Source organism: Mesocricetus auratus, unplaced genomic scaffold, assembly GCF_017639785.1.
Source record: "Mesocricetus auratus isolate SY011 unplaced genomic scaffold, BCM_Maur_2.0 Super-Scaffold_100694, whole genome shotgun sequence".
NCBI classification, from domain to species: domain Eukaryota; kingdom Metazoa; phylum Chordata; class Mammalia; order Rodentia; family Cricetidae; genus Mesocricetus; species Mesocricetus auratus.
This window is the reverse complement of record NW_024429268.1, coordinates 4,663,386-4,689,397: the sequence shown is the minus strand read 5'-3', so window position 1 is coordinate 4,689,397 and position 26,012 is coordinate 4,663,386. Positions and strand designations below refer to the sequence as shown.

Sequence of the window (26,012 nt, the reverse complement as noted above, 5' to 3'; positions counted from 1 at the left end):
TCCAGAGTATATGCCCTTATTATTCAGACCTTCAAAATAAGAGTACGACCTCCAACATTTCCCCCTCTTTCTTTGTGAGGTTGCACCTTTTTTCTGCCTTAGTATAAGCTGTATTGTCTCAGAGTCAGGTCATTGCTGTCTACTTCCTGAATTCTCTATACTTGAGTTCTTTACTCCAATGTAATTGACTGGCAACATCACTATTCTGTTGTCTGACATGACAACTTGTGTGTGTGTGTGTGTGTGTGTGTGTGTGTGTGTGTGTGTGTGTGTGTGATGTGTCTTGGCCATAGGGTTCATTCAACACATTGTGTCCACAGATGGGCATTCATGTGGTGTTTGCTAATTCTATGGCAGAATTAGCCAGACCCACAAGACAAAAGATACCTGTCAGGTCACAAGAAGCCTTGGGATCACCATTGCCAGGTAATGTGGGGAGTGGGGGGGGTGGTGGTGTCACGCATGGCCATGTAACAGGAATCTGGTTACCCCAAATTTGGTCTCCCCAAGAGTGAGAAGAAGATCTGGGTCCTCTGTTGGGATAAGAAGGTCTTATTATCCATGATGAACACGTCCTCATCTGGGGGATTTCTCTGGAGCTGTAGCAAATGGCCACCACTGACAGGTGACAGAGGAAGGACATGAGAAGATAGAGTTGAGGGTACAGGGGGAGGGTGAGCAGGGTCAGCAGGTACACGGTTTTAAACAGGACAAAGAGTCCGGCCTAGATGTGCTTATATCTGGAGGGATGCGGTAGAGTGAATTCCCTCACCCAGTTCATATTATTCCCCTCATGGAGCAGGTGGGTCAGTGTGCTTGGGGTTTAGGGAAACCAAGTCACAGTCAGAGCTCATGGTCTGGGGCTGAGCAAAGGACCTTGATTTGGACTGTGAGCATGAGAGTATGCTCTTTTTTTTTTTTTTTTTGGTTTACGAGATAGGGTTTCTCTGTATTGTTTTGGAGGCTGTCGGTCCAGTCCAGCCTCGAACTCACAGAGATCCTCCTGCCTCTGCCTCCCGAGTGCTGGGATTAAAGGCATGTGTCACCACTGCCCGGCTGAGAGTATGCTCTTCATTAGATTCTGAGCACTTAGAGTTGTAGATCTCTCTGAATTTTAAAATTCAAACATTCCTAATGTGTGTTTCACAGGAAAATGTTTATTGAGTCCATGAATACATTTAAGGTGTCTTTGAGGGTTCTTTTTTTTCTAATGTTTTTTATTTTGCGTTTGTGTTTCCAAGAACCAAGGTGTACGTGGGGAGGACAGAGGACAGTTTTGTGAAGCTGAGTCTCTCACCTTTATGCTGGTTCTGGTGACCAGGTGGCCAGGCTTACACAGTAAGTGTGCTTTTGCTCTCGGTCCCTGGCTGGGAATTGTCTTCTGATCACAGAACACAGATTCTGTGTTCTTGCACGCCTCTGTGTTCTGATTACCAGGTAGAGGCAGAGGCAGGGGCAGGGGCAGGGGCAGGGGCAGGGGCAGGGCAGGGCAGGGCAGGGCAGGGGCAGGGACGGGGCAGAGGTCCTTTTTGCTCCTCTATCATCCAGACTAGATCAATGACAATAGAAAAATCACCCATTTGGTTCCCAGTGATTCATCAGCCTTAATCTTCTGCTGATAAGATCAGGGCCTTGTATAGGACATTATATCAGCTACAATTATATTTCATGTTTTGAGATTCTGCTGTCTCCTTGGTAAAATGTTGGCATCTGCTTGACTGTCAAAGTGATTAATAAAAGATGAATGTGCACATCACTTGCAATGACAACATTTGGAAGCAGACAGAACCCACAGATGAAGTCAGCAAGGGAGTGCCACTCAAATCCTTTGGCTTTGTTATGGGTAAACTTTCTGTCACAGCAAAGGCATGTTTGCCCTCCAAACATCTCATTATTTTGTTTGCTGGCTTTTGTTTTGCTTTGCTTTTTTTTTTTTAGCAAAGAATAAAGATCTCTCTCTCTCTCTCTCTCTCTCTCTCTCTCTCTCTCTCTCTTCCTCTCTTTGTGCAAGTGATCTTTTTCCTTCATTTGTAGTTAAGTCCTATTGGCTCCCGTTGTAATGGTTCCCCTTCTGTTAGCACTGGAGGTGGAATCCTGGGCCTCCTATGTACTAGACAATTGTTCTGCTGCTGAGTTACGGCCCTAACACCCTGGCACTCGTTTCAGTATTCACCTCATATCATTTTGCAATGTGATATTATGACAACAAGGGGAGACCATAGAGACACAAGGAAGACTCTGCCTGCTAGATAGCCCATTTGGATTCCTACAACTTCAGGTTTGAGAAAGAACAAAACAACAACAACAACAACAAAACCTCCAGAAGTCAGGGATTGCCCGAGTAACCCCCATAGAGAGTGCTCTCAAAGCTGGCTGTATGGCACAGTCATCCAGAAGCTTTGAAAACTCGAGAAACCCAGATCACCCCCTGAAAGCAGTTCAATAAGGATCTCAGCTGGAAAGGCCCATGAGGATGTTAGTGAATTCCATGTTTTTCAAGAATTAAATAGTGGAGCTAGTGTGAGAGTCGCCATTTTAACTGTTTTTTTTTTCTCTCTCTCTCCTATTTCTCTCGATCTCTTTCCCTCCCCCTTCTCTTTGGGCGGAGGTAGGCAGAAACTTCCCATGTAGCCCTAGCTGACCTGGAACTCACTTTGTAGACTGGGCTGGCCTCAAAATTGCAGTGATCCTTCCATCTTTATATCATACTTGCAAGTTTTGATTTAAGATATGTTTTTTTTTGATAAGGGAATATGGTTTGAGATCAATTTAGAGGAGAAAAAAAATCTTTGGAGCTAATGTCATCATTCTTCATTCAAGGTATGTGAGTCCCAGTGACTTACGGTGAGTCATGAGAAGCTAATCTGATGCCTTACCTTTCAAGTAGCTGTAGTTGCTATGGGACTGTTTCGCATGTATTGTTGTAGAACAGACTCAGACATGGGTACCAAATGAGATGAAGAGTGAAAGAGTCTTTCATAAACTTTAGAACATTATATAGTAAAAAAAATGACTTTAAGGTTATGAGGGATGGCTCACAAATCCAATGAGACAGAAAGAGGAACTGTTTAAGCCCAGTCTTTCTAATGGGGTTAAGAGATGGGGTGAGAGGTGGGTGGAGATATTGAAAGAATAGTTGAATCCTACCCTCCACCTGCTCGCGCCCTCATGACGGTTGCTCTGTGGCTGAGAGCAGTTCCCCATTTGACAGGAGAGACTAGAAACTGGTTTTGCATAGCACCAGCTGCTGCGTTTCTGAGCCCCGCACCTGGGGCCCATGGCTTTAGTCAAAACTTTCTTTTTTTCTGACAGTGCAGTCAGTACCAAGCTTCGGTCCACAAAAGTCCCTACTGAGTGCCAAGAATGCCCACTGACATTCTCATCCAAAAGCAATAACAAATGAGACTCCTGGAGAAGAACACAGTTAGAAAGGACATTCAGGGTCATCCATTTGGCCTCACCGTTTGTTTCAAACTATGATGCCACGGAGAACCAGAGGTCGGAAGTGACGGGTTGAGGGCTACCTTCTTGACTGAAGCAGGCCCGTGAGTGCGTCTGGGTCATGATGCCCAGTCTCTTCTTACGACACCTACTGTGCTCCCACTCATGCAGCAGGAATGCTGCGTCTCAGTGTCTCAAGAGAGGTGGCAGAGGGGTTTGGCTTGGGGTGTAGAAGATGTCTGGAAAAGCTTAGCGGTTAGGATGCTCCTCTGCTGAGGCTGGTGGGGTCTATACTGTAAAGTTACACAGGAAAATGGCTAAAATGTCCTTTGGAATGGACAGTGGACTGTGGTTGAATTTGCCAATCACATGACCACTTTCAATTTTATCTGTAAAATGGAACCATCCATTCCACAGTTGGAGTGAGGGCACAGAGCCCGCACGCCTGGGCAACTCAGTCTTTGCAGCTGTGGGTAAAACTGAAGAGGGACATCTTCACAAAACGCATCGGTTCTATGTCTGTGTTCTAACTTGCAATGACCTACTATGCAAACCTAGTTCACCTCACCTTTTATTTGATTCCCCTCTACTTTCTAGACAGAGGTTGCTATATAATATTGAGCTAAAATAAGAATAGACAGCGAGGCTCTTACATGTTTTACATGGCAATGAAGACAGATCTGTAATATATATCCCACTGTAATCTGGGATGATATGGATATGGATGCGACAGGCACATACAGGGAAGTTGAGGCAAGGAGGAGTTTTACAAATGCAAAACATGAACCCTGTTTTTAAATAAACATTCGTTGGTTCTAAGGACTCATGGTGTCCACTGGTGGTTGCTAGGAAACAAATTCGTATCGGTGACTGGCCATGGGTTGAGATGACTTGCAAGGCTGCAGCTAGGACAGGGTGTTCTTAGATAATGGCTTTATTGTATTTTTGTCTACATGTATTGTCATGGAATTTTTCTTCAGGTAAATATGCATGAGGCCTCCTCTGTTGATGATGTTGCAATTCTATTGCTGGGGTCTGACATAACTGTCTTGACTCTGACAGCTTTCCCAACAGAGTTGGGAACACCGTAAGGAAAAGCCACTCCTTCAGATCCATTCCCTCATGCGTGTAGTCAGAGAAGTAGAAGAACTCTGCCATGAGGGAAGAAGGATGATCTTAAAAGTGCCTTGACATGGCTGGGAGATGGTGGTGCACGCCTTTAATCCCAGCCCTTGACACAGTGAGTTAGAGGCCAGTCTGGTCTACAGAGAGTTCCAGGACAGCCAGGGCTACACAGAGAAACCCTGTTTCAGAAAAAAAAAAATGCCTTGACATGTACTGGTCCCCATCTTAATAAGAATGCCTCTGGAGAGTCTTCTGTGTTAAGATCTCATTCTGAAAGAAATTCTTTTTAAAGATTTTATTTCAGCTGGGCATTGGTGGCACACGCCTTTAATCCCAGCACTCAGGAGGCAGAGGCAGGCGGATCTCTGTGAGTCCGAGGCCAGCCTGGTCTACAAGAGCTAGTTCCAGGACAGCCTCCAAAGCCACAGAGAAACCCTGTCTCGAAAAAAAAGATTTTATTTCATGTGTATGAATGTTTGCACATATGTATGTATGTATGTATGTATGTATGTATGTATGTATATATGTATGTGCACCACATGTGCACCTGGTGCCTGCAGAGGTCAGATCAAGAGGTGGAAACAGAGTTACAGACTATTGTTTGATATCATACACGTTCTGTTCTCAGGACCTGGGTCCTCTTCAAGAGAAGCAGCACCGCCGAGACTTCTAACCCCAAACGCCAACAAGTTCTGAAGAATGCACATTCAATTTTTCTTGAAAAAGTGGTATCTTCTTATTTAGAAGTCTAAACAGTCCATAAGAGATTGAGGAAATATCTCCATTCTTTCTCCTCATTTTTCCCATTATGCCTTTGTCTAGAGATGGTTCCTGTTAATAATATTTTGGTAACAGTAACAACTACTCTTATATAAAATGTTTGATGGGATTGTATAAGGTTTTTCTTTCACATGTTGCGATTTTATTTCCTAAGGGATTTGCCATTTTAAGATGATAGATCTTTCTAGAATGTTTTACCTATTGTTACTATTTTTATTTATTAGCAAATGGTAGCTGTGCATAAATGACGTGTTCATGGCATTTTCATGCTTGTACATAATGTGTTTTGATCATGCTCACCCTGCTGCTCTCTCTTGGCCCTCTCCCACCCCTGCCCATCCGTCTCTTCACCGCCTTCTTCCTACTTTCCTGTTTTTACTTTTGTTCTCCCACGAGTTTAGTTGTGCACGGTGCAATGCACAATGAAATGCAATGGTGCATGGTCATGCTACCAGTGGCTATATTTTAATGTCTCCTCTTTCTCCATCAGTAATTACCTACCTAGATTTCATTGAGCATGTTAGGGCCTCAGGAGCCTCTTCTCCCTAGCAACGCTCAATTGCCTATAGGTCACCAGGGATGGGCATGGAACTTGTGACCGTCTCTCCCTTTCACGAGACAATGCGGATGGGCTCACTCTTGTGCAGGTCTTGTACTGGTAATCAAAGTCACCGTGAGTTCATGAGCTCAGTGGCCATGCCATGCCTGGAAGACAGCGTTCCTCGATACGCCCCATTCCTTCCTCTGGTTTGTACATCCGTGCTCCCCACTCTTCCTACCTGTCCACACAGCTTCTTCAATGCTCCCTGAGCCTGGGAAGAAATGGTCTAGTGTAGTGATATTTTTGTTTGCAATCTGATCAATAAAGCTTGCCTGATGATCAGAGCACAGAGCTAAACTACTGGTTAGCTACACACCTAGTTGAGAGCTAAGCCACTAGTTGGCAACACACATGCTAAGACAATAGTTAGCCACACACCTAAGCCACTAGTTAGCCATAGAGGACAGGCAGTGGTGGCGCACGCCTTTAATCCCAGCACTCGGGAGACAGAGGCAGGTGGATCTCTGTAAGTTCAAGGCCAGCCTGGGCTATGCGAGAGTGAATCAGTCTAAAAGAGAAACAGAGCTCACACCTTTGATTCCAGCGGTTGGGATGACACATCTTTAGTCCCAGCACTAGGGAGGAATATAGGGCAGGAGCTCAGTGCAATCTCACGGAAGAGCAGTGGGTCTGAGGGAAGAGTCGCCCTTTAGTTTCATTGGCAGAGGTGAGAACTCTCTAGTGGTTGACCACTTTACTTCTCTGACCTTCAGCTTTAACCCTGATATCTGTCTCCAGGTTTTTATTATGTGTGCTACAGTATAGACGTTCCTTTTAGGGATGCGCTTTCAATTGTTTTTAGTACTTTATGGGTCTCTGCAGTAAGTGATGCTCATGTGTGGCGGGCAAAGCTCCTTTGACTAAAACTGACAGCAGTACTAATGTATGGACAACCATTTGGAAGGAAACTTGATAGGCACATGTTCATTTAGCAAAACTAAGGTCACCCTCCCAGCCTACAATGTCCCCAGCCAAAGGATGTGACTTGGTTAAGAATACCAGGTATGAATTCTCTCCTGTGGATAGGGCTTCATATTTAATCAGTAAGTATTTGGTAACTCCCGTAACTGTGCCACGAATGTACTGGTAGGCTTATCTTGCCTAGCAGGCCAGTAGTATAGCATGCTGGGTCCATAGCACAGTAGGACTGTGGGTGACTTTCCTCCTCCAGCAACCTGTAAAGTACCTTGCAGCACCACAAAAGGGTAGTCACCAGGGAGGAAGCTTCCAGCTAAGTTTCAGCTTGACTTTCTCTATGTCCTACAATCAAAGAACGTAGTGTCATAATCAATAGCGTCTTTCTATCTTGTTCTGGTAGTGCAGCCAAGAGCAGTGACACTAGCCAGTATTGTTTCAGGGGCCTTCAGGACCTCCCTGACCAACCACTGTAGCTCAGCTCTGGCACAGAGACTTCATTTAATAACCCATAGCTTGATCAACTTATGCAGTGTACCACCATTAGAATATTATTAAATTTTTTAAATTATTTTGTAAAAGTAGCATATTACTTTATGGCTTTCCTAAATATCCTTAGTCTCATTGAATCTCCAGTTTCCTTCTCTCCCCTATGTTCATGACCTTCTTTTTTTTTCTTTTTAAATTTAAATTAGAAACAAGGTTGCTTCACATGTCAATCCCAGGTCCCTCTTCCTTTCCCTCCTCTCCTCCCACGCTCCCCATCAACACCCCCAGTACCCCTCATTTCCCAGGAAGGGTGAGGTCCTCCAGGGGGTGTCCATAGTCTGTCTCATCCAGGGCAGGGCCTAGACCCTCCCCCAAGAGTCCAGGATGAGAGAGCATCTCATATTGTGGGATGGGCAGCCAAAGTCCATTCGTATGTCAGGGATGAGTACTGATCTACTACCCAAGGCCCCATAGATTGCCATGGCCTCCTAGCAGTGCGTGAACTTTTTGTCCTTGTAGGTAGTCTTTGGGATTTAGACTGGGGGTAAACTGTACCAGGCGGCAATGCTCACTGTAGAGTGGGCAGCAAAGGCATTGAGAGCTTTACTTTTCAAACTGTGTACGAAACAGTCACATAACGAGAACACATCAACGTTGGTGTTCTCGTACTTCCCAGAGATCCTGCCTTATCGGCCTGAGAAAACCAACTATTTTTTCCAGACTTCCACTTTGAGCCATGTCTCTTGTGGATGTGGGCGGAGGCATGATTTGTCCACTTGTTCTGTAAATAGTATTTTAGCTCCTCTCCTATCGTGTCAGCTGATTTCCTGCCTGCCTCGTCGTAACTGCCAGACCAGGAGCTGCAACAGCACACCTGCACGGTTCTCATAACCAGAGCAATCATTTCTTCAGGGTCGTCCATCTTCTCACAGGTTCTGGGTTTGATGACCGCTCCCCGCTCCTTATGAGTGGACTTCAAATGTCTACACGTTCTTCACATGTGTTAGAGTCTGCAGTCCGACATGGCTCTCCCCTCCCTTCAATTCTGCAGTTCTATTGATTGCAACACTCCCATCTTTCCAGTAGAGTTAACTCCACGGAACGTTTGCAAGGTGTGATTAGTGGTATGCCCGAGTGTGTGAGCGAGTGGGTGTCTGACTCCTGTGCCTTTTCTTGGGCTCTTTTACCTCTCCTTGTTCGTTTTGTCCAACTCTGACGTGTAAGTTTTATCTGATTATATTATTATCCCTTAGAGACCTGTTTGGTTGTTGTTTAACGAGAGACAGAAAAAGGGGTGGATCTGGGCGGGAGGAGAGGTGGAGAGGAAGTAGAAGGAGGGGAAACTATAACCAGGATCGGAAAAAGAAATCTACATGTGGAAAAAGAAATCTATTCTCAACAAAAAGGGGGGGGGAAAGATCGGCTTTCTGTGTTCATAAGAAGACTAGACAGGGGCGTTAGACAGAGAAGAGAGGAGGTGTACGGGCTCTGCAGTTAGAAACACTGCTCTCCGTTCATCCCTCCCTTTCTGCGGGCACCATGGCGCTAAGAAGACTAGACGGGGGCGTTAGACAGAGAAGGGAGGAGGCGTACAGGCTCTGCAGTTAGAAACACTGCTCTCCGTTCATCTTTCCCTTTCTGCGGGCACCATGGCGCTTCTCACAGTAACTGTGTGTACAATGCTTTCCCACCTCCCTTGGTCTTCACCGCCCATTAAGTTCGTGAGAGTTGTTTTCTACCGTAGCGTACGTAATGTGTGAAGAGCAATGTCTTGGCTGCTTCAGAAGACAGCCTGTGAAAGCGGAAGGGCTGGTGTTTCCCCTGACGGGCTATATGCCTGCAGTTTGCAGATCATTTGGATTTTGAGAGAAAGGATACGGTAGCGCATTGCCCGATAATAATACATTATAAGCATTTAAACATCTTTCTTGGGATGATTGTATAGCTTGTATTAGTGATAAGATTGAAATCAAGCAGGGCAGGGGGATCCTATAACTTGTAAACTGAAAGGTAGAAGAACGTGGGCGCTTTTTAAAAAAAAATCCTTTTGATGAATGTTATTCCAGTACTCAGTGTCAATATTTGACATATAGCTTAAAGTAATTTATTATTTAAATTTGTGTTTCTTAGTTCTTGAAACTGAACATTTTTTCATATAGTAAATACCACGAAATGAATTCCTTAGTTGCCATTTAAAATTTTTATTTCACTATTTTTATGTTTGCATGTTCATCATTTTTTCCTCTGCTAAGTAAGTGTTACCTGAGGCTGGGAAGCTGGCTCAGCGGTTACCAGTGTGTGCTGCTCTTGCAGAAGACATACGTTAGTTTTGCAGCACTTATACTGGGTGGTTCACAAGCCTGTAACTCCTGTTCCAGGGAATACAAAGCCCTCTACTGGCCTCTTTGGGCGCTGCATTCATGTGCAATGTACTGGCCCTCTCATATGTACATAATTTTGAAAATAAAACTAAAATAAATTATGTTACCATTTTTTAAAAGATTGGAAATTGTGAGCTTTCCCTCCCCCTCCCTCCCTCCCTCCCTCCCTCCCTCCCTTCCTCCTTCCCTTCCTTTCTTTCTTTTTTGGTTTTTTGAGACAGGGTTTCAACACAGGCTATCCTGAAACTTACTTTGTAGACCAGGCTGGCCTCAAACTCACAGAGATTTGCCTGCTTCTGCTTCCCAAGTGCTGGGACTAAAGGCGTGAGCCGCCGCCACCTAAAATCATGATTTTTCAACCACTATTCTTTATGAAACTCATGTCATTTTTTCTTTTTACCTCAGAAGAAAAAGTATGTATGTATTTATGCGGTAAAAATTAGTACTTTGGGCTAGAGAGATGGCTCAGGGTTTAAGAGAATTTGTTACTATCCCAAGGGATCTGGAGTTGGTTCCCAGCACCCACAGAGTGGCTTGCAACTGCCCACAATGTCAGTTGCAGGAGATCTGATACCTTCTTCTGAACTCCGAGGACACCAGACTCTGGTTCTCAGTCTGTGAGTCACGACCCCTTCGGGGTCAAACGACACTTACATGACACAGAGGTCACATATCAGATATTTACATTACAATTCATAGCAGTAGAAAATTAAAGTATGAAGTAGCAATCAAATAATTTTATGGTTGGGGGTCACCACAGCAAAAGGAACTGCATTAAATAATCACAGCATTAGGAAGGTTGATGACCAGATATTTACCTGGTGCATACAGATACACATGGGCAAAACATAAATAAAAGAAAATAAAGAAGTTTAAAAATTGATGCTTTGATCTGTGTCTATGACATAGAAATATTCAACCAAGCTAATTAACGTATCCATCACTTCACCAACATATTTTTAGTAAGGTGTTAAATTATTTTAATAGTTCTGTAATATATAGTACATTATTAACTGTGGCCAAAATTATCAAAGAACTAACAAAAATATTAATAATTTCAGACTGAAAAAATGAATAAACATGGAGGTTTTGCTTTCGAGACAGGAATTTAGTGGGCATTGTAAAAGGAAACAATATCTACAATACTGAGAGAGAAAGAAAGTTAGAAGAGTCTAGAACTAAAAGTTACCAAATTCTGAAGTGGATTAAACAATTGGATAACAAACACATAAAGTGATATTTAGCTTCACTAGTCATCAAGGATACACAAAGCAAAATTACAGTGTAATAGGAGAAGTACAAGTTGTAAATAAGCATACTTATTTATGGTTTAAAAATTAGTGCTTTGCTTCTAGACAGATGGTTCAGAGTATTTGTTGCTATCACAAAGGACCTGGGGTCTGGTTCCCAACACCCACACGGTGGCTCACAACTGTTCCTAACCCCCTAAGGATGGCTACCACCAACAAAGAGTTAAATGTGTTGAGGATGCAGATAAACCGGAATCCTCACTAGCTGCTGGTGACCATAAGTGACAGCTTGTTTTCTTTTAGAAATTAAACAGTGTAGCTGTTTCTCAGAGTCAGACGGAAATACCACTCCTGGGTATCTTCCCTGAAAGAACTGAAAAATAAAAGTGAATTCAAACAGTAATTTATGCCTGATGAGTCACACCCACACCGTGCACAGCAGCCAAGAGATGGAAATACAGACGTCCATAAGTGGACAGCCAAATATATACACACAACTGAGTGTGACTCAGCCGCATAAAGGAGTGAAGCCCAGCTGCATATTACAAGGATCAAGTTAAAATCAAAACCCATCATGTTAAGTGAGAAAGACGGGGTGTTCCTTTTATAGGTCTAGCTGGCAAACCCACAAGAAGAATGATAGTGCTTGTTGGGAGCTGGGAAAGCCAATGGATGCTTCATGGGAAGAGGACACTGGTTATTTGGAACTGATGAAAACATTCTGGTGTTAGACAGATTTGTGGATGCAGGATTTTGTGATTATGCCAACCTCCAATGAATTAAATGGAAAAAATGCATGAACCGTGTTATGTGAATTTCATCTTTATTTAAAGTTTTACTAAAAATTCATGATGTGTCTCCTGTATTTAATCTTTGAGAATGTTTCTCACACGTGGAATAAAACTTGCATTGCTCATTTTATGGTTTGTGCTTGTTTTATTGACACAACCGACTTTAGATCTCTAATATTCAGAATAAAAAATGGCTTTCTTACTCGGGCGTTGGTGGATCACACCTTTAATCCCTGCACTTGGGAGGCAGAGGCAGGCGGATCTCTGTGAGTCTACAGAGCGAGTTCCAGGACAGCCTCCAAAACAATACAGAAAAACCCTGTCTCAAAAACCAAACCAAACCAACCAACCAAACAAAAAAGCTTTCTTTTCTCTTTTAAGAAGAAATAAAGTGCATATGGGCATTTTGCCTGTATAGGTGTGCAGTGTCAGCAGAGGTAGGAAGACGGTGTCAGATCCCAAGGGACTGGAGTTGCCGATAGTGGTGAGCTGATACGTGAGCTGGGCGTGGGACCTAGGTTCTTTCTAAGAAGAAGTGTCCTTCACCACCGAGCTGTCTCTCCAGCTCCTGGAGAACAGATATCTAATTTACATCCAAAGAGTTGTTTTAAACATTTGTGAGCATCCAGTCACCACCACTTTTCTTTATTCCCCAAAATGTTAGAAGATGCTCCCGCACACGTGCTGCACACGGTGGCTCACCCCTGATCACGCGTGGCGTGTCCTTAAAATCAAGCACAGCTTTTGAATGCATCCCGGATTTTCGTAAGGGGAATGTGCCTATTGAACACAGCGCTTCCGTTGGAGTCCCTGATCTGGTGCCTCTCTGGCCTGCCGATTGCCCTCCCTGCAAGCTGAAAACAGAAAGAAGGCAATTGAAGCCCTTGGGATGCGCACACGACCGAAGCTTACTCACTAGGGCTGTCGGGGATCACGAGTGTGACTTTGGCTCCTGATCTGTGTGAGTTCCGCACCGTAGTCAGATGGGCTGCATCAAGTGGGAGTCGTACGACATTTATTCTTGTGTCTTAGGGCCGACTTGATCCATTAGCTCAGAGAATTATTTTAATTTGCCACTTACTTCTTCCTCCTTTCTGTCTGACTTCTACATGTTTAGACATTTTAGCCACGACAAGGATCTTAACATAAATTGTGGGGATGTCTGATTAGAGCAACCCTCCTTTCTGATTGGTATATCTGCTGTGTCTTTTCTCTTTTCTGTCACTGTCTTTGGGATGAGGAAGTTACCAGAGGCAAAAATCTTAGCTCTGCTTTATCTCAAAGGAGTGTGTATGTGTGGTAGTCTCATGTCATGTGTACATGTGCGCATACACACCCTTCCATGTGCGCCCATACATGTGCACCACGAGGAGCTACGTACCCCAACGCCCACCACGAACACAGATGGCTCCTTTACAGAGCTGCTTCCTAATTCTTCGACTCAAAGCTCTTCCTCAGAACTCGACTCAGAGCAGCCTTCACATCCTTGTTCCTGAGACTGTAGATGAGAGGATTCAGCATGGGGGTGACCACAGCATAGAAGACCACTACCAACTTGTCCTGCTCAGCAGAGGCTGTGGAAGGGGGCTCCATGTGCGTGAAGAGGGCCATCCCATAAGACATGGAGACCACAGTCAGGTGGGAGGCACAGGTCTCAAAGGCTCTGCGGCGTCCCTGGGTGGAGCGGATCCTCAAGATGGCAGCCACAATGTGGGCGTAGGACAGAGAGACCAGGCAGCAGGGCACCAGCAACACCACCACACTGGAGGCCAGGATCACCACCTGGTTGAGGGTGATGTCCACACAGGCCAGCCTGACCAGTGCCAGGGTCTCACAGGCCACGTGGTTGAGCACATTGTGCCCACAGGTGGGAAGGCGCATGGTGACTGCTGTCTCCACGGCAGAATTCACCACGCCCACACACCAAGAGACACCTGCCAGAAGCATGCAGAGCCTTGGGCTCATCACCACTGTGTAGCGTAGTGGATCACACACAGCTACATAGCGGTCATAGGCCATGGCAGCCAGCAGCAGAAACTCAGTCCCTCCCAGGGCCAGAGCAAAGAAGTGCTGGGTCCCACATAGGGTGAAAGAGATGGTCTTCTTCTCCATGAGGAAGTGGGCTAGCATCTGAGGGACCCCGCTGGAGGTGTAGCAGATGTCTACCACGGAAAGGTGGCAGAGGAAGAAGTACATGGGCAGGTGGAGTCGCGGGTCCAGTGCAATCAGGAGGACGATGAGTCCATTGCCCAGCAGGGTCAGCAGGTACGTGACCCCAAAGAGGACAAAGAGTCCAGCTTGGATGTGCTTATCACTGGAGAGACCCATTAGAATGAACTCACTCACCCAAGTAATATTTTCTCTCCTCATGGAGCACCGGGGCCAGTTGGCCAAGAATAGAGGAAGAAAAGTCAGAGGGGACAGGTGCCGGTGTCACCACAGGTCTTGCACTGAGTCCTAGGTTGCGATTGGTGCTGGGCCTGGGCCATAGCCTGGTTCTTTAGTTTGAGTGTTTAGGGAAGAACGTACTCAAGACAGTGGAGAGAAGAAGACGTGGCTGCTGGCACAAGTGTAGGTGACTCTGAGGAGTCAATCCCATTTCAGTCCTATCCTCTCATGCCTAAGAGTCTACAAGCTCAAACAGTGTGGGGAGTAATTTGCCAGTGTGGAGGGAAAGAGGACAAACACAGTGGATGATGGAGAAGAGGAGGGATGATGCAAGACTGAAAAAAATGAAAGTGAGAGAAAAACTCAGGGAGCAAGATGTAAACGCGGAAAAGCAATGACAACGGGAAATAGGAAAGAAAGGGGTAATTCTTTAGTGTCAGTCGGTAGCTGCTCAAGCCTTGTAGGTACCGCTGGGCACGAAAGGGATGCTCCCGCACTCCTGAATGCCACTTTGCAAGCATCCGTTCGCTCGCGCTCCTTGTTCCCAGTATCTTCTGCCTAAATGATGATGTAGAAGAGAATCCTCTCACATCCTCCTTTTCACACCCACCGCCTCCAAGGAGGCGTCTCTCTCTGAGATGGGTACCCGCTGTGTGCTGGAAATGGTGTAGCTTTTGCTGTTGTCGTTCCTGTGGGTGAGAGAGAATAAAAAAGACAGACTCACAAGCCCTGCTCTCTTGTCTCACAACCAGGGACACAGAGATTAATTTAAAAATTGCGAAAATTAATTAAACTGTGTTAAGCACCGTGGAAGGAACAGGGTCAGTGCTTGGATAATTGAATTTCAGCCTTCGTAATTAAATTGCCATTGTGGGTGTTCCTTACATCTCTATAGCATGCAACTTGTGTTGTAAATTTTGAGCATTTATTTCGATGTTTAAGAAAGTGATGAAAGGTTGATGCGTTTAGTTCCTGGTGACCAGACACATTGACACCAAGCATGAAACGATGAGAAGCTTGCGGATTCTCCTCTCTCATCTGAGTTTGCCCTAGACTGTCGACTATCCATCATGGTGACTGACTGGTTCTTGGGAAAATTCAATTAAATTCCTTCAGATTTCCTACGGGTGGTACAATCTCTAGGTAAGCTTCTTTTACTCAAAATGTCTAGCAGGCAAATAACTCATTTACTGGAAAATTTATTGAACACACAGGTTCTATGCTCTCAGCCAGTCTTTAGGAAACCTTGCCTTTCAATACTAAGCCTCTGTGTTTTGAAAATCAGTGGTTCACAGAATCAAATTGGAAATTAAAAAAAAAGTTGGAGTTGGACTTTGGCTCAGCCTTTGGAAGCCAAACGAACCAGTTTATATATATATATATATATATATATATATATATATATATATACAGCTAAGCAATACAAACAATGTGTATCATCATTAATACAGCTGGAACAGAGCCACATCATCAAACATGAGAGCTCTGTAAAGCACACCTCTGTCGAGATTTCCTCTGGCTGGGTAGAGTCCCACCTAACTTTTGCAAGGGCAGAGTAGAGTGCAGGCAGCTCTGGCCCCTCTTTGGCTTTGATACTGGCCAAAAGCCATCATTGTGGCAATTGTGAAGGGTAGAAACCGGCTTTGGGTTCTCAGTGAAGTTTAGGGGATAGGGTCGGGTTTAGGAAGGTGCCACATGGGATTCGGAGCACCGTCACAGTCCAGAGCCCACATGCTGAGTCAGTAGAGGGAGTGGTTCAGTTTGGACTTGTTTCCATACTCAGATCACTTGTTGCTGTAGACAGAATCCTCATCTTCACGCTAGTGTGGATGGACCCAGAATCCATCCGCATTGGGGATCAAACCTGCTAGAAGGAGAAGGAACCATAAAGATCTCATCTCCACCCTTTATGCCTAAAGAATCCGGGGTACAGGCTGAGGCCACCTGCTGAAGTCACAGATCCACCTGTGCCTGTGATCTCAGGTGTTCCCTAGCTTACCAGTGAGAGGTAGAAGGAGTTGTTGACAGATACAGTCCAGGGAGAAGGATGCTTGCTCGCCGTGGACGGCAGGTTCCGAGTGGTGTCTTGCCTTTTGAGCAGGCAGAGCTTTGAACGTGCAGTCAGGGCGACGGAGCTCCAGCCTGCCCATTTGAGGAGGCTGTCCTGTTACGAGCTTCTTGACATCCCCACCCCTGTTTTCTCCATCAGAAGCATTAAACAACTATAAATAAGTAAAGCTCCCTGCGGAGCATGTCCGGTGAAGTCAGATGAACCAATGAACAGGAATGCATTTTGGAAAAATACCCAGTAACTCCTTACTGAACATTGTTCCTGGGCTCAGAAAGTCCACACCACTTCCCTGTCTACTTGCATGAGGACGAGTGACAGCACGAAGTACAGAAGATCAGAAAGGTAGCAGAGTGGGGGGAGGGGCACAAGATCATTTACAATAACTTCTAATGTCTAAACTTAACTGCAAAAGTGATGTTTCAAGACATCTCAGGAACCAGCGTAGAACCTGTCTATATCTGTTGCACAGAGAATGAACTCACCATCTGTTTGTCCTAGTAATATTTTGATGTTGGTTTTGTAGGAGGGCCAACTTTTTCTTGTCATGTGGTAATGCTCTGAGTTTCTTCAGATTAACAAGAGAATTTCATTTCACCTTTCTGAATCTGATGAACACATACTGTGTACTGGTCAGGACCTGACCAGTGGCAGGAGCAGAGATTATAGGGTCAGCGGGTGAGTGAGGACTCTGTCTCCAGACACTTATTCTTGGAAGGAGGATGGAGAGGCTGTGTCACTATGCCCTTACCAGAGGAAGTTCCAACATTGCCTCAGTAACTGAAGACAGGTCCTGACTGTCTCAGGCAATAGAACGTAGAAGTTATGAAGCAGAACTAAGAAGCCACCAATGCTTGCTTTCTGAACTGGAAGTGATGACAAGAATGGTAGGAAAATGGGACCTGACTTTTCTGCCTGTACAGAATTTCATCTTTGTACCATTGGGTAAGTTGCACTAGTTTTGTAGCTTAGATCTTTTTTCATGTTTTCATTTGGTAAACATTAAGATTCTCTCTAGTTACAGAGGTTTGTGATAAATTAAAAATATTTATGGGATTTTAAAGCAGAATAGTAGGAAAGCTTAATTCTCTGGTCTTTCATCACTCTATACAAGTAAGGGTCAGGGCTGGGAGACGGTTCAGCGGGTGAAGGAGACTTCCACCAAGTTTCACAGCCTGAGTCTGACTCCTGGGACCTACATGGTAGAAGAGAGAACCAACACCTACACACGCTGTCTGCTGACTTCCAATTGCATAGCATTTCATGTGTGTGCCCACATAAATAAATAATGAAATCAAAATGAATTTCAAAAGAGGGGTCACTAAGTTTCCCGTCACAGGATTCAGGTCATGCATAGAACTATTTCTGTAATAAGTGGAATTTCTTGTCTTAAAGAGTAGAGACCAAAGAAATATGGGTAAGAGGACATACCATCAGAACAGGGAAAAACCAACACTTGTCCTCCATTAACTGCTTTCCAAAGTCCATCTCTCATCATTCCCACAGTGTGATATTCACTAACAAGTTTTTTTAACCAGGTCAGGAATAAACCTGCTATAGTTCCTTAAAAAATTATGCCTTTGATACTTGACAATTGAGAATATTTACTATCTTGCCTTTTGGAATAGATGGGTACCACACCATCCTTTGGGTTATCTACCAACCCCCTCCCTCATCCATTCCTTCTTACCCCAACAGCGTAGATGTTTCAAGGACAAGAAAATAGCCGTCCAGCATCAATATCTCATCCCAGGAGTGCTTATCTATGTATTTAGAGCATCGCAGTTGTATTGGGTATTGGATGACTGACTGGGAAGGAGGACTCCATGGAGTGACTCATATAATCTAAGTCCCAATTTTCGGAAGCTGCAGCCAGTAAGAAAAAGACATCAGCGGTTACAAAAGCAGTCCTGGGTGCTCCCAAAATTTTGGGATCCTTCATCTCACCACCTCCTCTGAGCAGTCTCTGTGGGCTAGTCACTGAAGGTGAGCACTCACTCACATCATGTAAACTGTTCATTTTGGCTGGGCGTGTGTCTCATCTCTGAGGGAGTCCTTGATGCACTTGCCATTTGTCTTCTTAGGCACAGAGGTTTTTCTCTGTCAGCCTGAGCTGATGACTTTTCAGAGCTTAGGTATCCCCAGAGGGCAATTACTTTCTCTTGGTGTGTTCTTTTACACTCTTCCTCCAGTTACATCTCTGCCACCCAGCTTTCCCTCTAAAGTTCCCTTTGGGATCAACATTTTGAAAGCCACTTACCTCAACTTTTAATTGTCCTTCTAGTTTTTGAGTTAATGAGACTATCTATGGCTCATTTTAGACTCAGTGAATTTTGGCAGGAGTCTGAATTAGAGAGGAATTGTTTCCCCGAGCCTGGCAAGAGAGATTGAAAGAAATTGAGCAGTAGAGGACTAGCTAACTCTGAGATCCTGGTCTGCCTTCTAGAGGAAGATGATATGAATACCCCCTTCCCTCCTCCTCACAACCCAGCAGTTGGGACCACGGAGTTGGAAGCATGTGCAACACAGTGCAACTGTTGTGTTCAATGCAGTAGAATAAAACCTCACAGTCACTGACATGTTCTCAGACTCCATTGTGTTCTGCTTTCTTTGCATAGTTTGATCTCTCGAAGACTCTTTTCTTTTAGTGACCCTTGAGCTTCCAAAGTCTGGTCATCTTCCACAGCTTTTCATCTCTTACGGCACTGTTAGGAGAAATAGAAGCAGTGCTGTATAAGGATCCTTTTCTTTCTGCGCATGGTTATCACTTTAGTGACAATGGACCTGAGTACTCTTGCTTTACTTCTTCTTTAGACAATCTCAGGTTCATCTCTGTTCCTTTCAGCATTCTGCTCAACTTAGGACCTTCAAGGCCTGGAAGACCTCCCAGCTTTGAGGTCTATGGGACTTGCAACTGAGAATTGCAGCCAAGAGAAAGAGAGATGGCAAACATAAAAGAGGAATTGCACAATATCACAAGGGAGAAGAGAAAAGAAGAGTGACTGCTGACACATCAGACTCCAAAAGGTATCTCTTGTAAAAATGGGTAGAACACCGCCAAAGACAAAGAAGAAGAACTATGGGACACCATTTTCCAGAATAAATATATCTAGATACAATTAAAATGCTTCCTTGCTTACAAAAAGTGCATCATATCTATTTCCCACCTACACTTTGATGACAAATGATATGTAGCTAAATAAAAACATGTAGGTTGGAAAATGGTAGAAAGTATGTCTGAACAATTGGATGAGTATAGAAAACTCAAATGCAGAAAGGCAATGGTGCTCAGGAAGGATAAAGGGGTTATCTGTGGGTAATGAGATCACAATTTGTAATTTCTTCTTCTTTGGTTATCAATATTTGTCAATGTTTGCAACAAAGACAAACACGTACATTATCAAATCAAATGAAATGAAAAAAATCTGTATCTGCCCTATCTTTATATAATGACACAGTGGTATTAAGAAATTAACATACTATTTTAATAAGCAGCACTAGTGAATTATGTTTGGGAAACTGAGTGGCTATCAAAGGGTTAAGGGAAATACACATCTTCTGGGTGCAACACAGCCATTGCAATCATTAACTCATAGCAGCTGCAGTTGCCTGCAGTGGGCCTGGGCCTGCACAAAATAGGGCCTGACAACACTCGTTCACTAATGAGGGAGGAATCAATGGGGCTCTATCCCTACCCGCTGAACTACTGGTTACTGATGGATTCTGGACGAGGCACAGTCATTGTCTTCAGTCATCACTGATAGGCCCACCATGCTCCAGTGGAGAGTTCTAAACTCATGGCTACACAGATGACCCTTGTTAAACTCAATGCATCACAAAATAAATCATGAAAACATGAATGGGAGAAAAGGATTTGTAGAAAAGAGGAGGATGTTGAACAGGGTGGGAAGAAGGTAAGACAGAGTGAGGGTGAGAATAATTAAAATGTATTAGAACATTTATGAAATTGTCCAAGAACGAATTTGATTAATAAAAAAGAATTAAGCGCGGGGGGAAGTATGTAGTCAAATGTAGTTAAAATTGGGTCACATGTTGGCATGCCAACTGGTGTTGTCAATTTTCAGGTCTTGTTTTGGCAACCATATAGTGACAATACAAGTTGATATATCAATGTGGGTGGAGAAATCTCACAACCCCCAGACAAAAAGCTACAGGCAATTACTAGCTGCTGAGAAAGGAAGAAAGTGTCTCCTCCAGGAACAGGCCCTCTGATGGTTATCCAACCAAAAGTGGTCAGCCCTACACACATACACCTATAAGCAGGGTGACTCCTATGAGAAGGGACTCAGCAGGTTGTATTTATAAATGCATATTTTTATATGTAACAATATATGGTGTGACTTCTCTCCCACCCGCATTATTCATGCATGCAGAGTTAGAAGATGGGTGGGGGAGGTCCGAGTGATAGAGAGGAGATGAACTGATTCTTTTTTCTGCCCCTTAGCAAGGGTTAAGGCTAGAAACAGGTCCCACACAATATCAGCTGCTGAGTTTCTAAGCCCAGGGCTTTTCCTAGAACCTAATTCTTTTCCAGCAAGCTTTGGTCACAAATGTCCCTGCTGAGTGCCCAGTGTAGTCACCCAAATCTTTTCTGTTTTTGAGAATTTCAGAGAAGGAAAGAAAATACTGGATAAAACTTTGGGGAAAATTTCTTTGAATCTCTTTTCCTTAGTGGGGTTCAGAGAGTGGAAGTGGTGGGACCAACATTGTGTTCTGGGTTAGAGCAGGACTACAGCTGTGTGTAGATCCCATGATCTATTTTCTTCACAGGACACCAACTGCGCTGTCACCTATCAGGCAAGAGAGAATGGTCACAATACCTCACGGGGAGCAGTAGAAGACAAGCTCAACTTCTGGGTAGGATGAGGGAAGCCTTAGACTTACAAGGCTGTGCCTGTGGGCTAGTAGAGGATTCTGACCACCACAAGATTATGCAGGAACCAGGCTGAAGAGCAGCATGGAATGGCTAGTGAACTGGGGGTTGAATCAACAAATCAACCTCTAGCTTGAAATGTTCTCTTTGTTTCTTATAAAATTTTCAAAATTTTGGGTCTTACATTAAGGTTTTTGGTCCATTTTGGATTGATGCTGCAGTGGGTAAGTGTTGAGAATCTAGTTCCAGTTTCTACACATGTATCTAATTTCCCAGCACCATTTTTCCCCACCCTGCCATGCCCTGCCCTGCCCCTCCCCTCCCTTCCCTGCCTCTCCCTGGCCCACCTTGCCCTGTCCCTCGAAGCTGCATTGGATGTTGGATCACTTGAGCCACTGCTTCAGAGGGTCTTGCTTGATTAAACCGTATTAATCTGGAAGGAATACACAGCTTGTCATCCTCTGTGGAAACAAAAATAAAATCTCTTTTCCAATGTGACATGTCCTTAGAGTTAAATTAAAATTCAGGGCATTTAAAAATATATAAATTGGATTAATCCAGCAACATTTATATAAAACGTCTGTTAGCAGCTTGTTGCTCATCCCTCAGCAATCAAACAATTCAAAGACAACACAATAACATGTAGCATCCAGACTCTCTGTGTATTTTCCATTCTTACATGGATTTTTTCTTACTCTACTTCTTAAGTTTTACTCTTTAGTAACTTTGGCTGCCCTTGAACTCACTCCGTAGACCAGGCTGGCCTTGAAATCAGAGAGATCTGCTTGCCTCTGCCTCCCAAGTGCTGGAATTAAACTGTCGTGCTCAGTTCTATCCTGATCTTTTACTCGATCCATTTCCAATATGTAGAGTAAAAGTTTGAATTGTTCTAAAATCAATCTGCAGTGTTTATTTAGGCTTGTTGGAAAGATAACGAGAGATCCGTTATGCTTTGATAAGTGATATTTAATTATGGTTTTAAAAAAGTTGTTTTGAACATTTGTTAGGATCAGATCATCGCTGTTTTGTTCTATAATCTAGGGTGACTGGAACTCAGTCATTTTTGGCGTTTGTTAAATTATTTCTAGTGGAGAAACAGAGTTTTTCCTTGCTGAATGTCTTGATTCACCTCTGATTACGTGTAGAGTAGCCTTCTGGTCAAGTGTGTGCTCTGAATGCATTCCTGAGGGTTGGTCTGAGGATACGGTTGGACACTATTATTAGGCATTTGTCTGAGGTCTTTAACATGTGACTTGCTGACCTGCCATTTGCCTTCCCTGAAATTTGGAAAGAGAAAGAGAGATAGGGGTACCTGTGGGACATGCTCGTGGCCAGAGCTGTGGAAATCATGACTGCCACCAGCCATAGATCCTGTGTGCGTTCTCTACCTTGGTAATATGGGCCTGAACATGCGTGAGTCTTGTGACTCATGCACGTCCCTCAATGAAAATGTTCGAGTGTGTGTGTGCATGAACACATACGCATGTGCATGCACTGTGTGTACAGACATATGCGAACATATATGAAAGTCAAAGGACAACCTTGGGTATCAGCCTACGTGGCCGATTGTGTGGTCAGTGAGCACCATGAATCTTACTCTCTGCAACTCCACCGAATTACGAGCGTGTTCTACCACGCCAACCTGTTAAAAAAGTTTATTTTATGTGTATGTGTATGGGTGTGTGTGTGTGTGTGTGTGTGTGTGTGTGTGTCACACGTATGTATGCCTGGTATCCACAGATACGGGGAGAGAGTGGGAGATGCCCTGGAACTGGAGTTACGGATAGCTGTTAGCTGCCTTGTGGGTTGCTTGGAACCAAATCCAGGCCGTCTATGAGAGCAGCAAGTGGTTTTAACTTCTCAGTCATCTCTCTGGGATCCATGCCCATCTTTTGGCGTGGGTCATGGGCATCACACTCAGACTGTCTGGCACGTACTTTACTGACTGACTTCTATCCTCAGCTCGGGTTTGTCCTTCTGACCTAAACGCCTGTGGGTTCTGTGGGCACAGGCAAGTTTGAAGCTTATAGATGGTTATTTTTCTTTTCTCGTCGACTGAAGGAAAGTTAGAGACACATTTACAGATTCCTACTGTTGGTTCACTTGTATTTATTAATTGATTGCATGTATGTGTTGTGGCTGGCACAAGTGTGCCGTGGTAGACTTATGGAAGTCAGAGGATAGCTTGTGAGAGTGAGACCTTTTCTTTCATCATGTGGGTGCTAGGGATCAGACACAGGCCACTAGACTTGGTGGCAAGTACCTTAACCCACTGAGACATATTGCCATCCCAGAATGAGAGTTGACAAGTGGTGGGCGTTGCTCTGATGTCTGATCTAGCCTTCCCTTCTTCTGTGCTGTTTTCTCTCTTCCTTTCAGTTAAGAAAATGCATACGTCTCATTTAACTTTCTGCATGACATTTGCATCTTAAACGTGCTTCAATTTGTTCTCTTTGAAATAAAACAGTGGTCAAAGTAAGGATCAGAGACAAAATTCTGTTTTCTGTTACCTCAAAGAAGCATTGTGTAGATTTAGGTCCTGATACCTATTCCCTTACACACAGGCCATCACACTTAAAGGCAGGTCACATGAGTGGATCACACACCAATGCTGGCCAGGATTGGGAAAGTAGAGTCAATGACAGCGACTGGCGTGTGGGCCACATACATGACTTGCCCATAAGCATGACCACAGTCTTCAGAAGGACACCCTTTCCTTCAGAAAATTGTCTCCTAATTCGACTCAAAGCTCTTCGTCAGAACTCGACTCAGAGCAGCCTTCACATCCTTGTTCCTGAGACTGTAGATGAGAGGATTCAGCATGGGGGTGACCACAGCATAGAAGAGAACCACCACCTTATCCTGCTCAGCAGAGGCTGTAGAACGGGGCTGCATATAGGTGAAGAGGGCCATCCCATAAGACATGGAGACCACAGTCAGGTGGGAGGCACAGGTCTCAAAGGCTCTGCGGCGTCCCTGGGTGGAGCGGATCCTCAAGATGGCAGCCACAATGTGGGCGTAGGACAGAGAGACCAGGCAGCAGGGCACCAGCAACACCACCACACTGGAGGCCAGGATCACCACCTGGTTGAGGGTGATGTCCACACAGGCCAGCCTGACCAGTGCCAGGGTCTCACAGGCCACGTGGTTGAGCACATTGTGCCCACAGGTGGGAAGGCGCATGGTGACTGCTGTCTCCACGGCAGAATTCACCACGCCCACACACCAAGAGACACCTGCCAGAAGCATGCAGAGCCTTGGGCTCATCACCACTGTGTAGCGTAGTGGATCACACACAGCTACATAGCGGTCATAGGCCATGGCAGCCAGCAGCAGAAACTCAGTCCCTCCCAAGGTCAGAGCAAAGAAGAGCTGGGTCCCACATAGGGCGAAAGAGATGGTCTTCTTCTCCATGAGGAAGTGGGCTAGCATCTGAGGGACCCCGCTGGAGGTGTAGCAGATGTCTACCACGGAAAGGTGGCAGAGGAAGAAGTACATGGGCAGGTGGAGTCGCGGGTCCAGTGCAATCAGGAGGACGATGAGTCCGTTGCCCAGCAGGGTCAGCAGGTACGTGACCCCAAAGAGGACAAAGAGTCCAGCTTGGATGTGCTTGTCACTGGAGAGACCCATTAGGATGAACTCACTCACCCAAGTCACGTTTCCGCTCATGGAACAGCTGGGCTGGTTGGCCGGGAGTGGAGGAAGTAGAGTCAAGTAAAGACATGTAAAGATATCAAGTAAGGATAGCAAAGACAATAAAGAAAGATATCATTACGGGTCTTGCACTAATGTTGAAACCAGAGTCGGGACACAGCCTGGCTCTTTAACCTATGTGGTCAGGGGAGGAAATTGTGAAGACATAGAAATAACTCCCCTGCCATTTTCAAATAAAAAAAGGGGGAAGGGGAGATCGGCATGGTGGTACTTTTCCTCTAATCCTGTCACGTGGGAGCTAGAGGCAGGAGGAACAGAGTTCAAGATCAGTGTGATCTACAAAGGGTGTTTGAGGCCTATGAGCATCTGTTTCAGACAAACAACAAGAAAGAGATACCGGAGGAAGGGAGATTTAGCTTCTCACACTAACGCATAAGTTTCTGAAGACCGAAACCCCTGATTTGGCCATCTGTTCATATCTAGCACCTTGTGCAATGACGGTTACATGACAAGTAATCAGTCAATGTGGGAGGAAAGATAATCCATAAGAGGGGTGGTATTACAAAAAACAAACCAGCTGCTGTAGGGGTAAAGAGAAATAAACACCCAGGAAGGAAAGCATGGGCATGGGGAAGGGTAGTAGTGAAAGCCGACAGGACAGAAAGGCAGGCTCTACAACATGGGCTAGCAGTGGCCCTGTCTTCCCATCAAACACACGGGGAGAACAGGATGCGTTAGTGAGTCTTGGACACCATTTCCTACACCTCAGTTCTGTTGATGTTCATGCTTCTTGCAAGCCTAGGTCACGGCCTTGCGCGGAACCCTCTCACATACTCTGTGTCATGACTCACTGACGCGGCTTATGTCCCTGAGATGAGCGCTGATGTGTCCCAGGAAATGGGCAGGGCACATTGCATCTGGCCGTGAGCACAATGACAGGGACATGGGGCCTTCTTTCTTGGGTCTTATAATTTGGGGATGCAGAGATTAATTTTAAACATTAAAAATAAATATGTTTGTGCCAGGTACTATGAAGAAACACAAAAAAGATTAGACTTGGCTAATCAAATTTGAATCTTGGCAGACATTCCTTTATCTCTCAATAACGCGTGATCTATGTAGTTGATTTTTAAAGATCGTCAAGTAAGTGATGAGAGAGTAATGTGCTGGGAGGTTTTGGCGAACAGTGGCTCTCATATTTTTACTGAGTATGAAGGATTGGAAAGCTCTACACT

At 44.7% G+C, this 26,012-nt stretch overlaps 2 protein-coding genes and 2 long non-coding RNA genes across 4 annotated transcripts; 2 read left to right on the top strand and 2 right to left on the bottom strand.

Annotated features, from left to right (window-relative positions):
- Nucleotides 1–303: 303 nt before the first annotated feature.
- LOC110343377 lies at nucleotides 304–6,438 on the top strand. Its single transcript, XR_005875075.1, has 4 exons — nucleotides 304–426; nucleotides 1,242–1,338; nucleotides 2,749–2,820; nucleotides 5,195–6,438. It is a non-coding gene; the product is annotated as an uncharacterized LOC110343377 (long non-coding RNA).
- A 5,460-nt stretch (nucleotides 6,439–11,898) lies between these two features.
- On the bottom strand, nucleotides 11,899–14,844 carry LOC121137779 (olfactory receptor 2F1-like). Its single transcript, XM_040740465.1, has one exon. It carries the CDS (start codon nucleotides 14,141–14,143, stop codon nucleotides 13,202–13,204), a length of 942 nt encoding a protein of 313 aa, XP_040596399.1. The 5' UTR covers nucleotides 14,144–14,844; the 3' UTR covers nucleotides 11,899–13,201.
- A 2,098-nt stretch (nucleotides 14,845–16,942) lies between these two features.
- Nucleotides 16,943–21,578, top strand: LOC110343374. Its single transcript, XR_002385642.2, has 4 exons — nucleotides 16,943–17,174; nucleotides 17,928–18,215; nucleotides 19,075–19,256; nucleotides 21,021–21,578. It is a non-coding gene; the product is annotated as an uncharacterized LOC110343374 (long non-coding RNA).
- Nucleotides 21,579–23,856: 2,278 nt separating this feature from the next.
- LOC101830903 (olfactory receptor-like protein OLF3) lies at nucleotides 23,857–24,792 on the bottom strand. The gene has a single exon (XM_005083068.2). The coding sequence runs from the start codon at nucleotides 24,790–24,792 to the stop codon at nucleotides 23,857–23,859; it is 936 nt and encodes a 311-aa protein (XP_005083125.1).
- Between the last annotated feature and the right edge of the window lie 1,220 nt (nucleotides 24,793–26,012).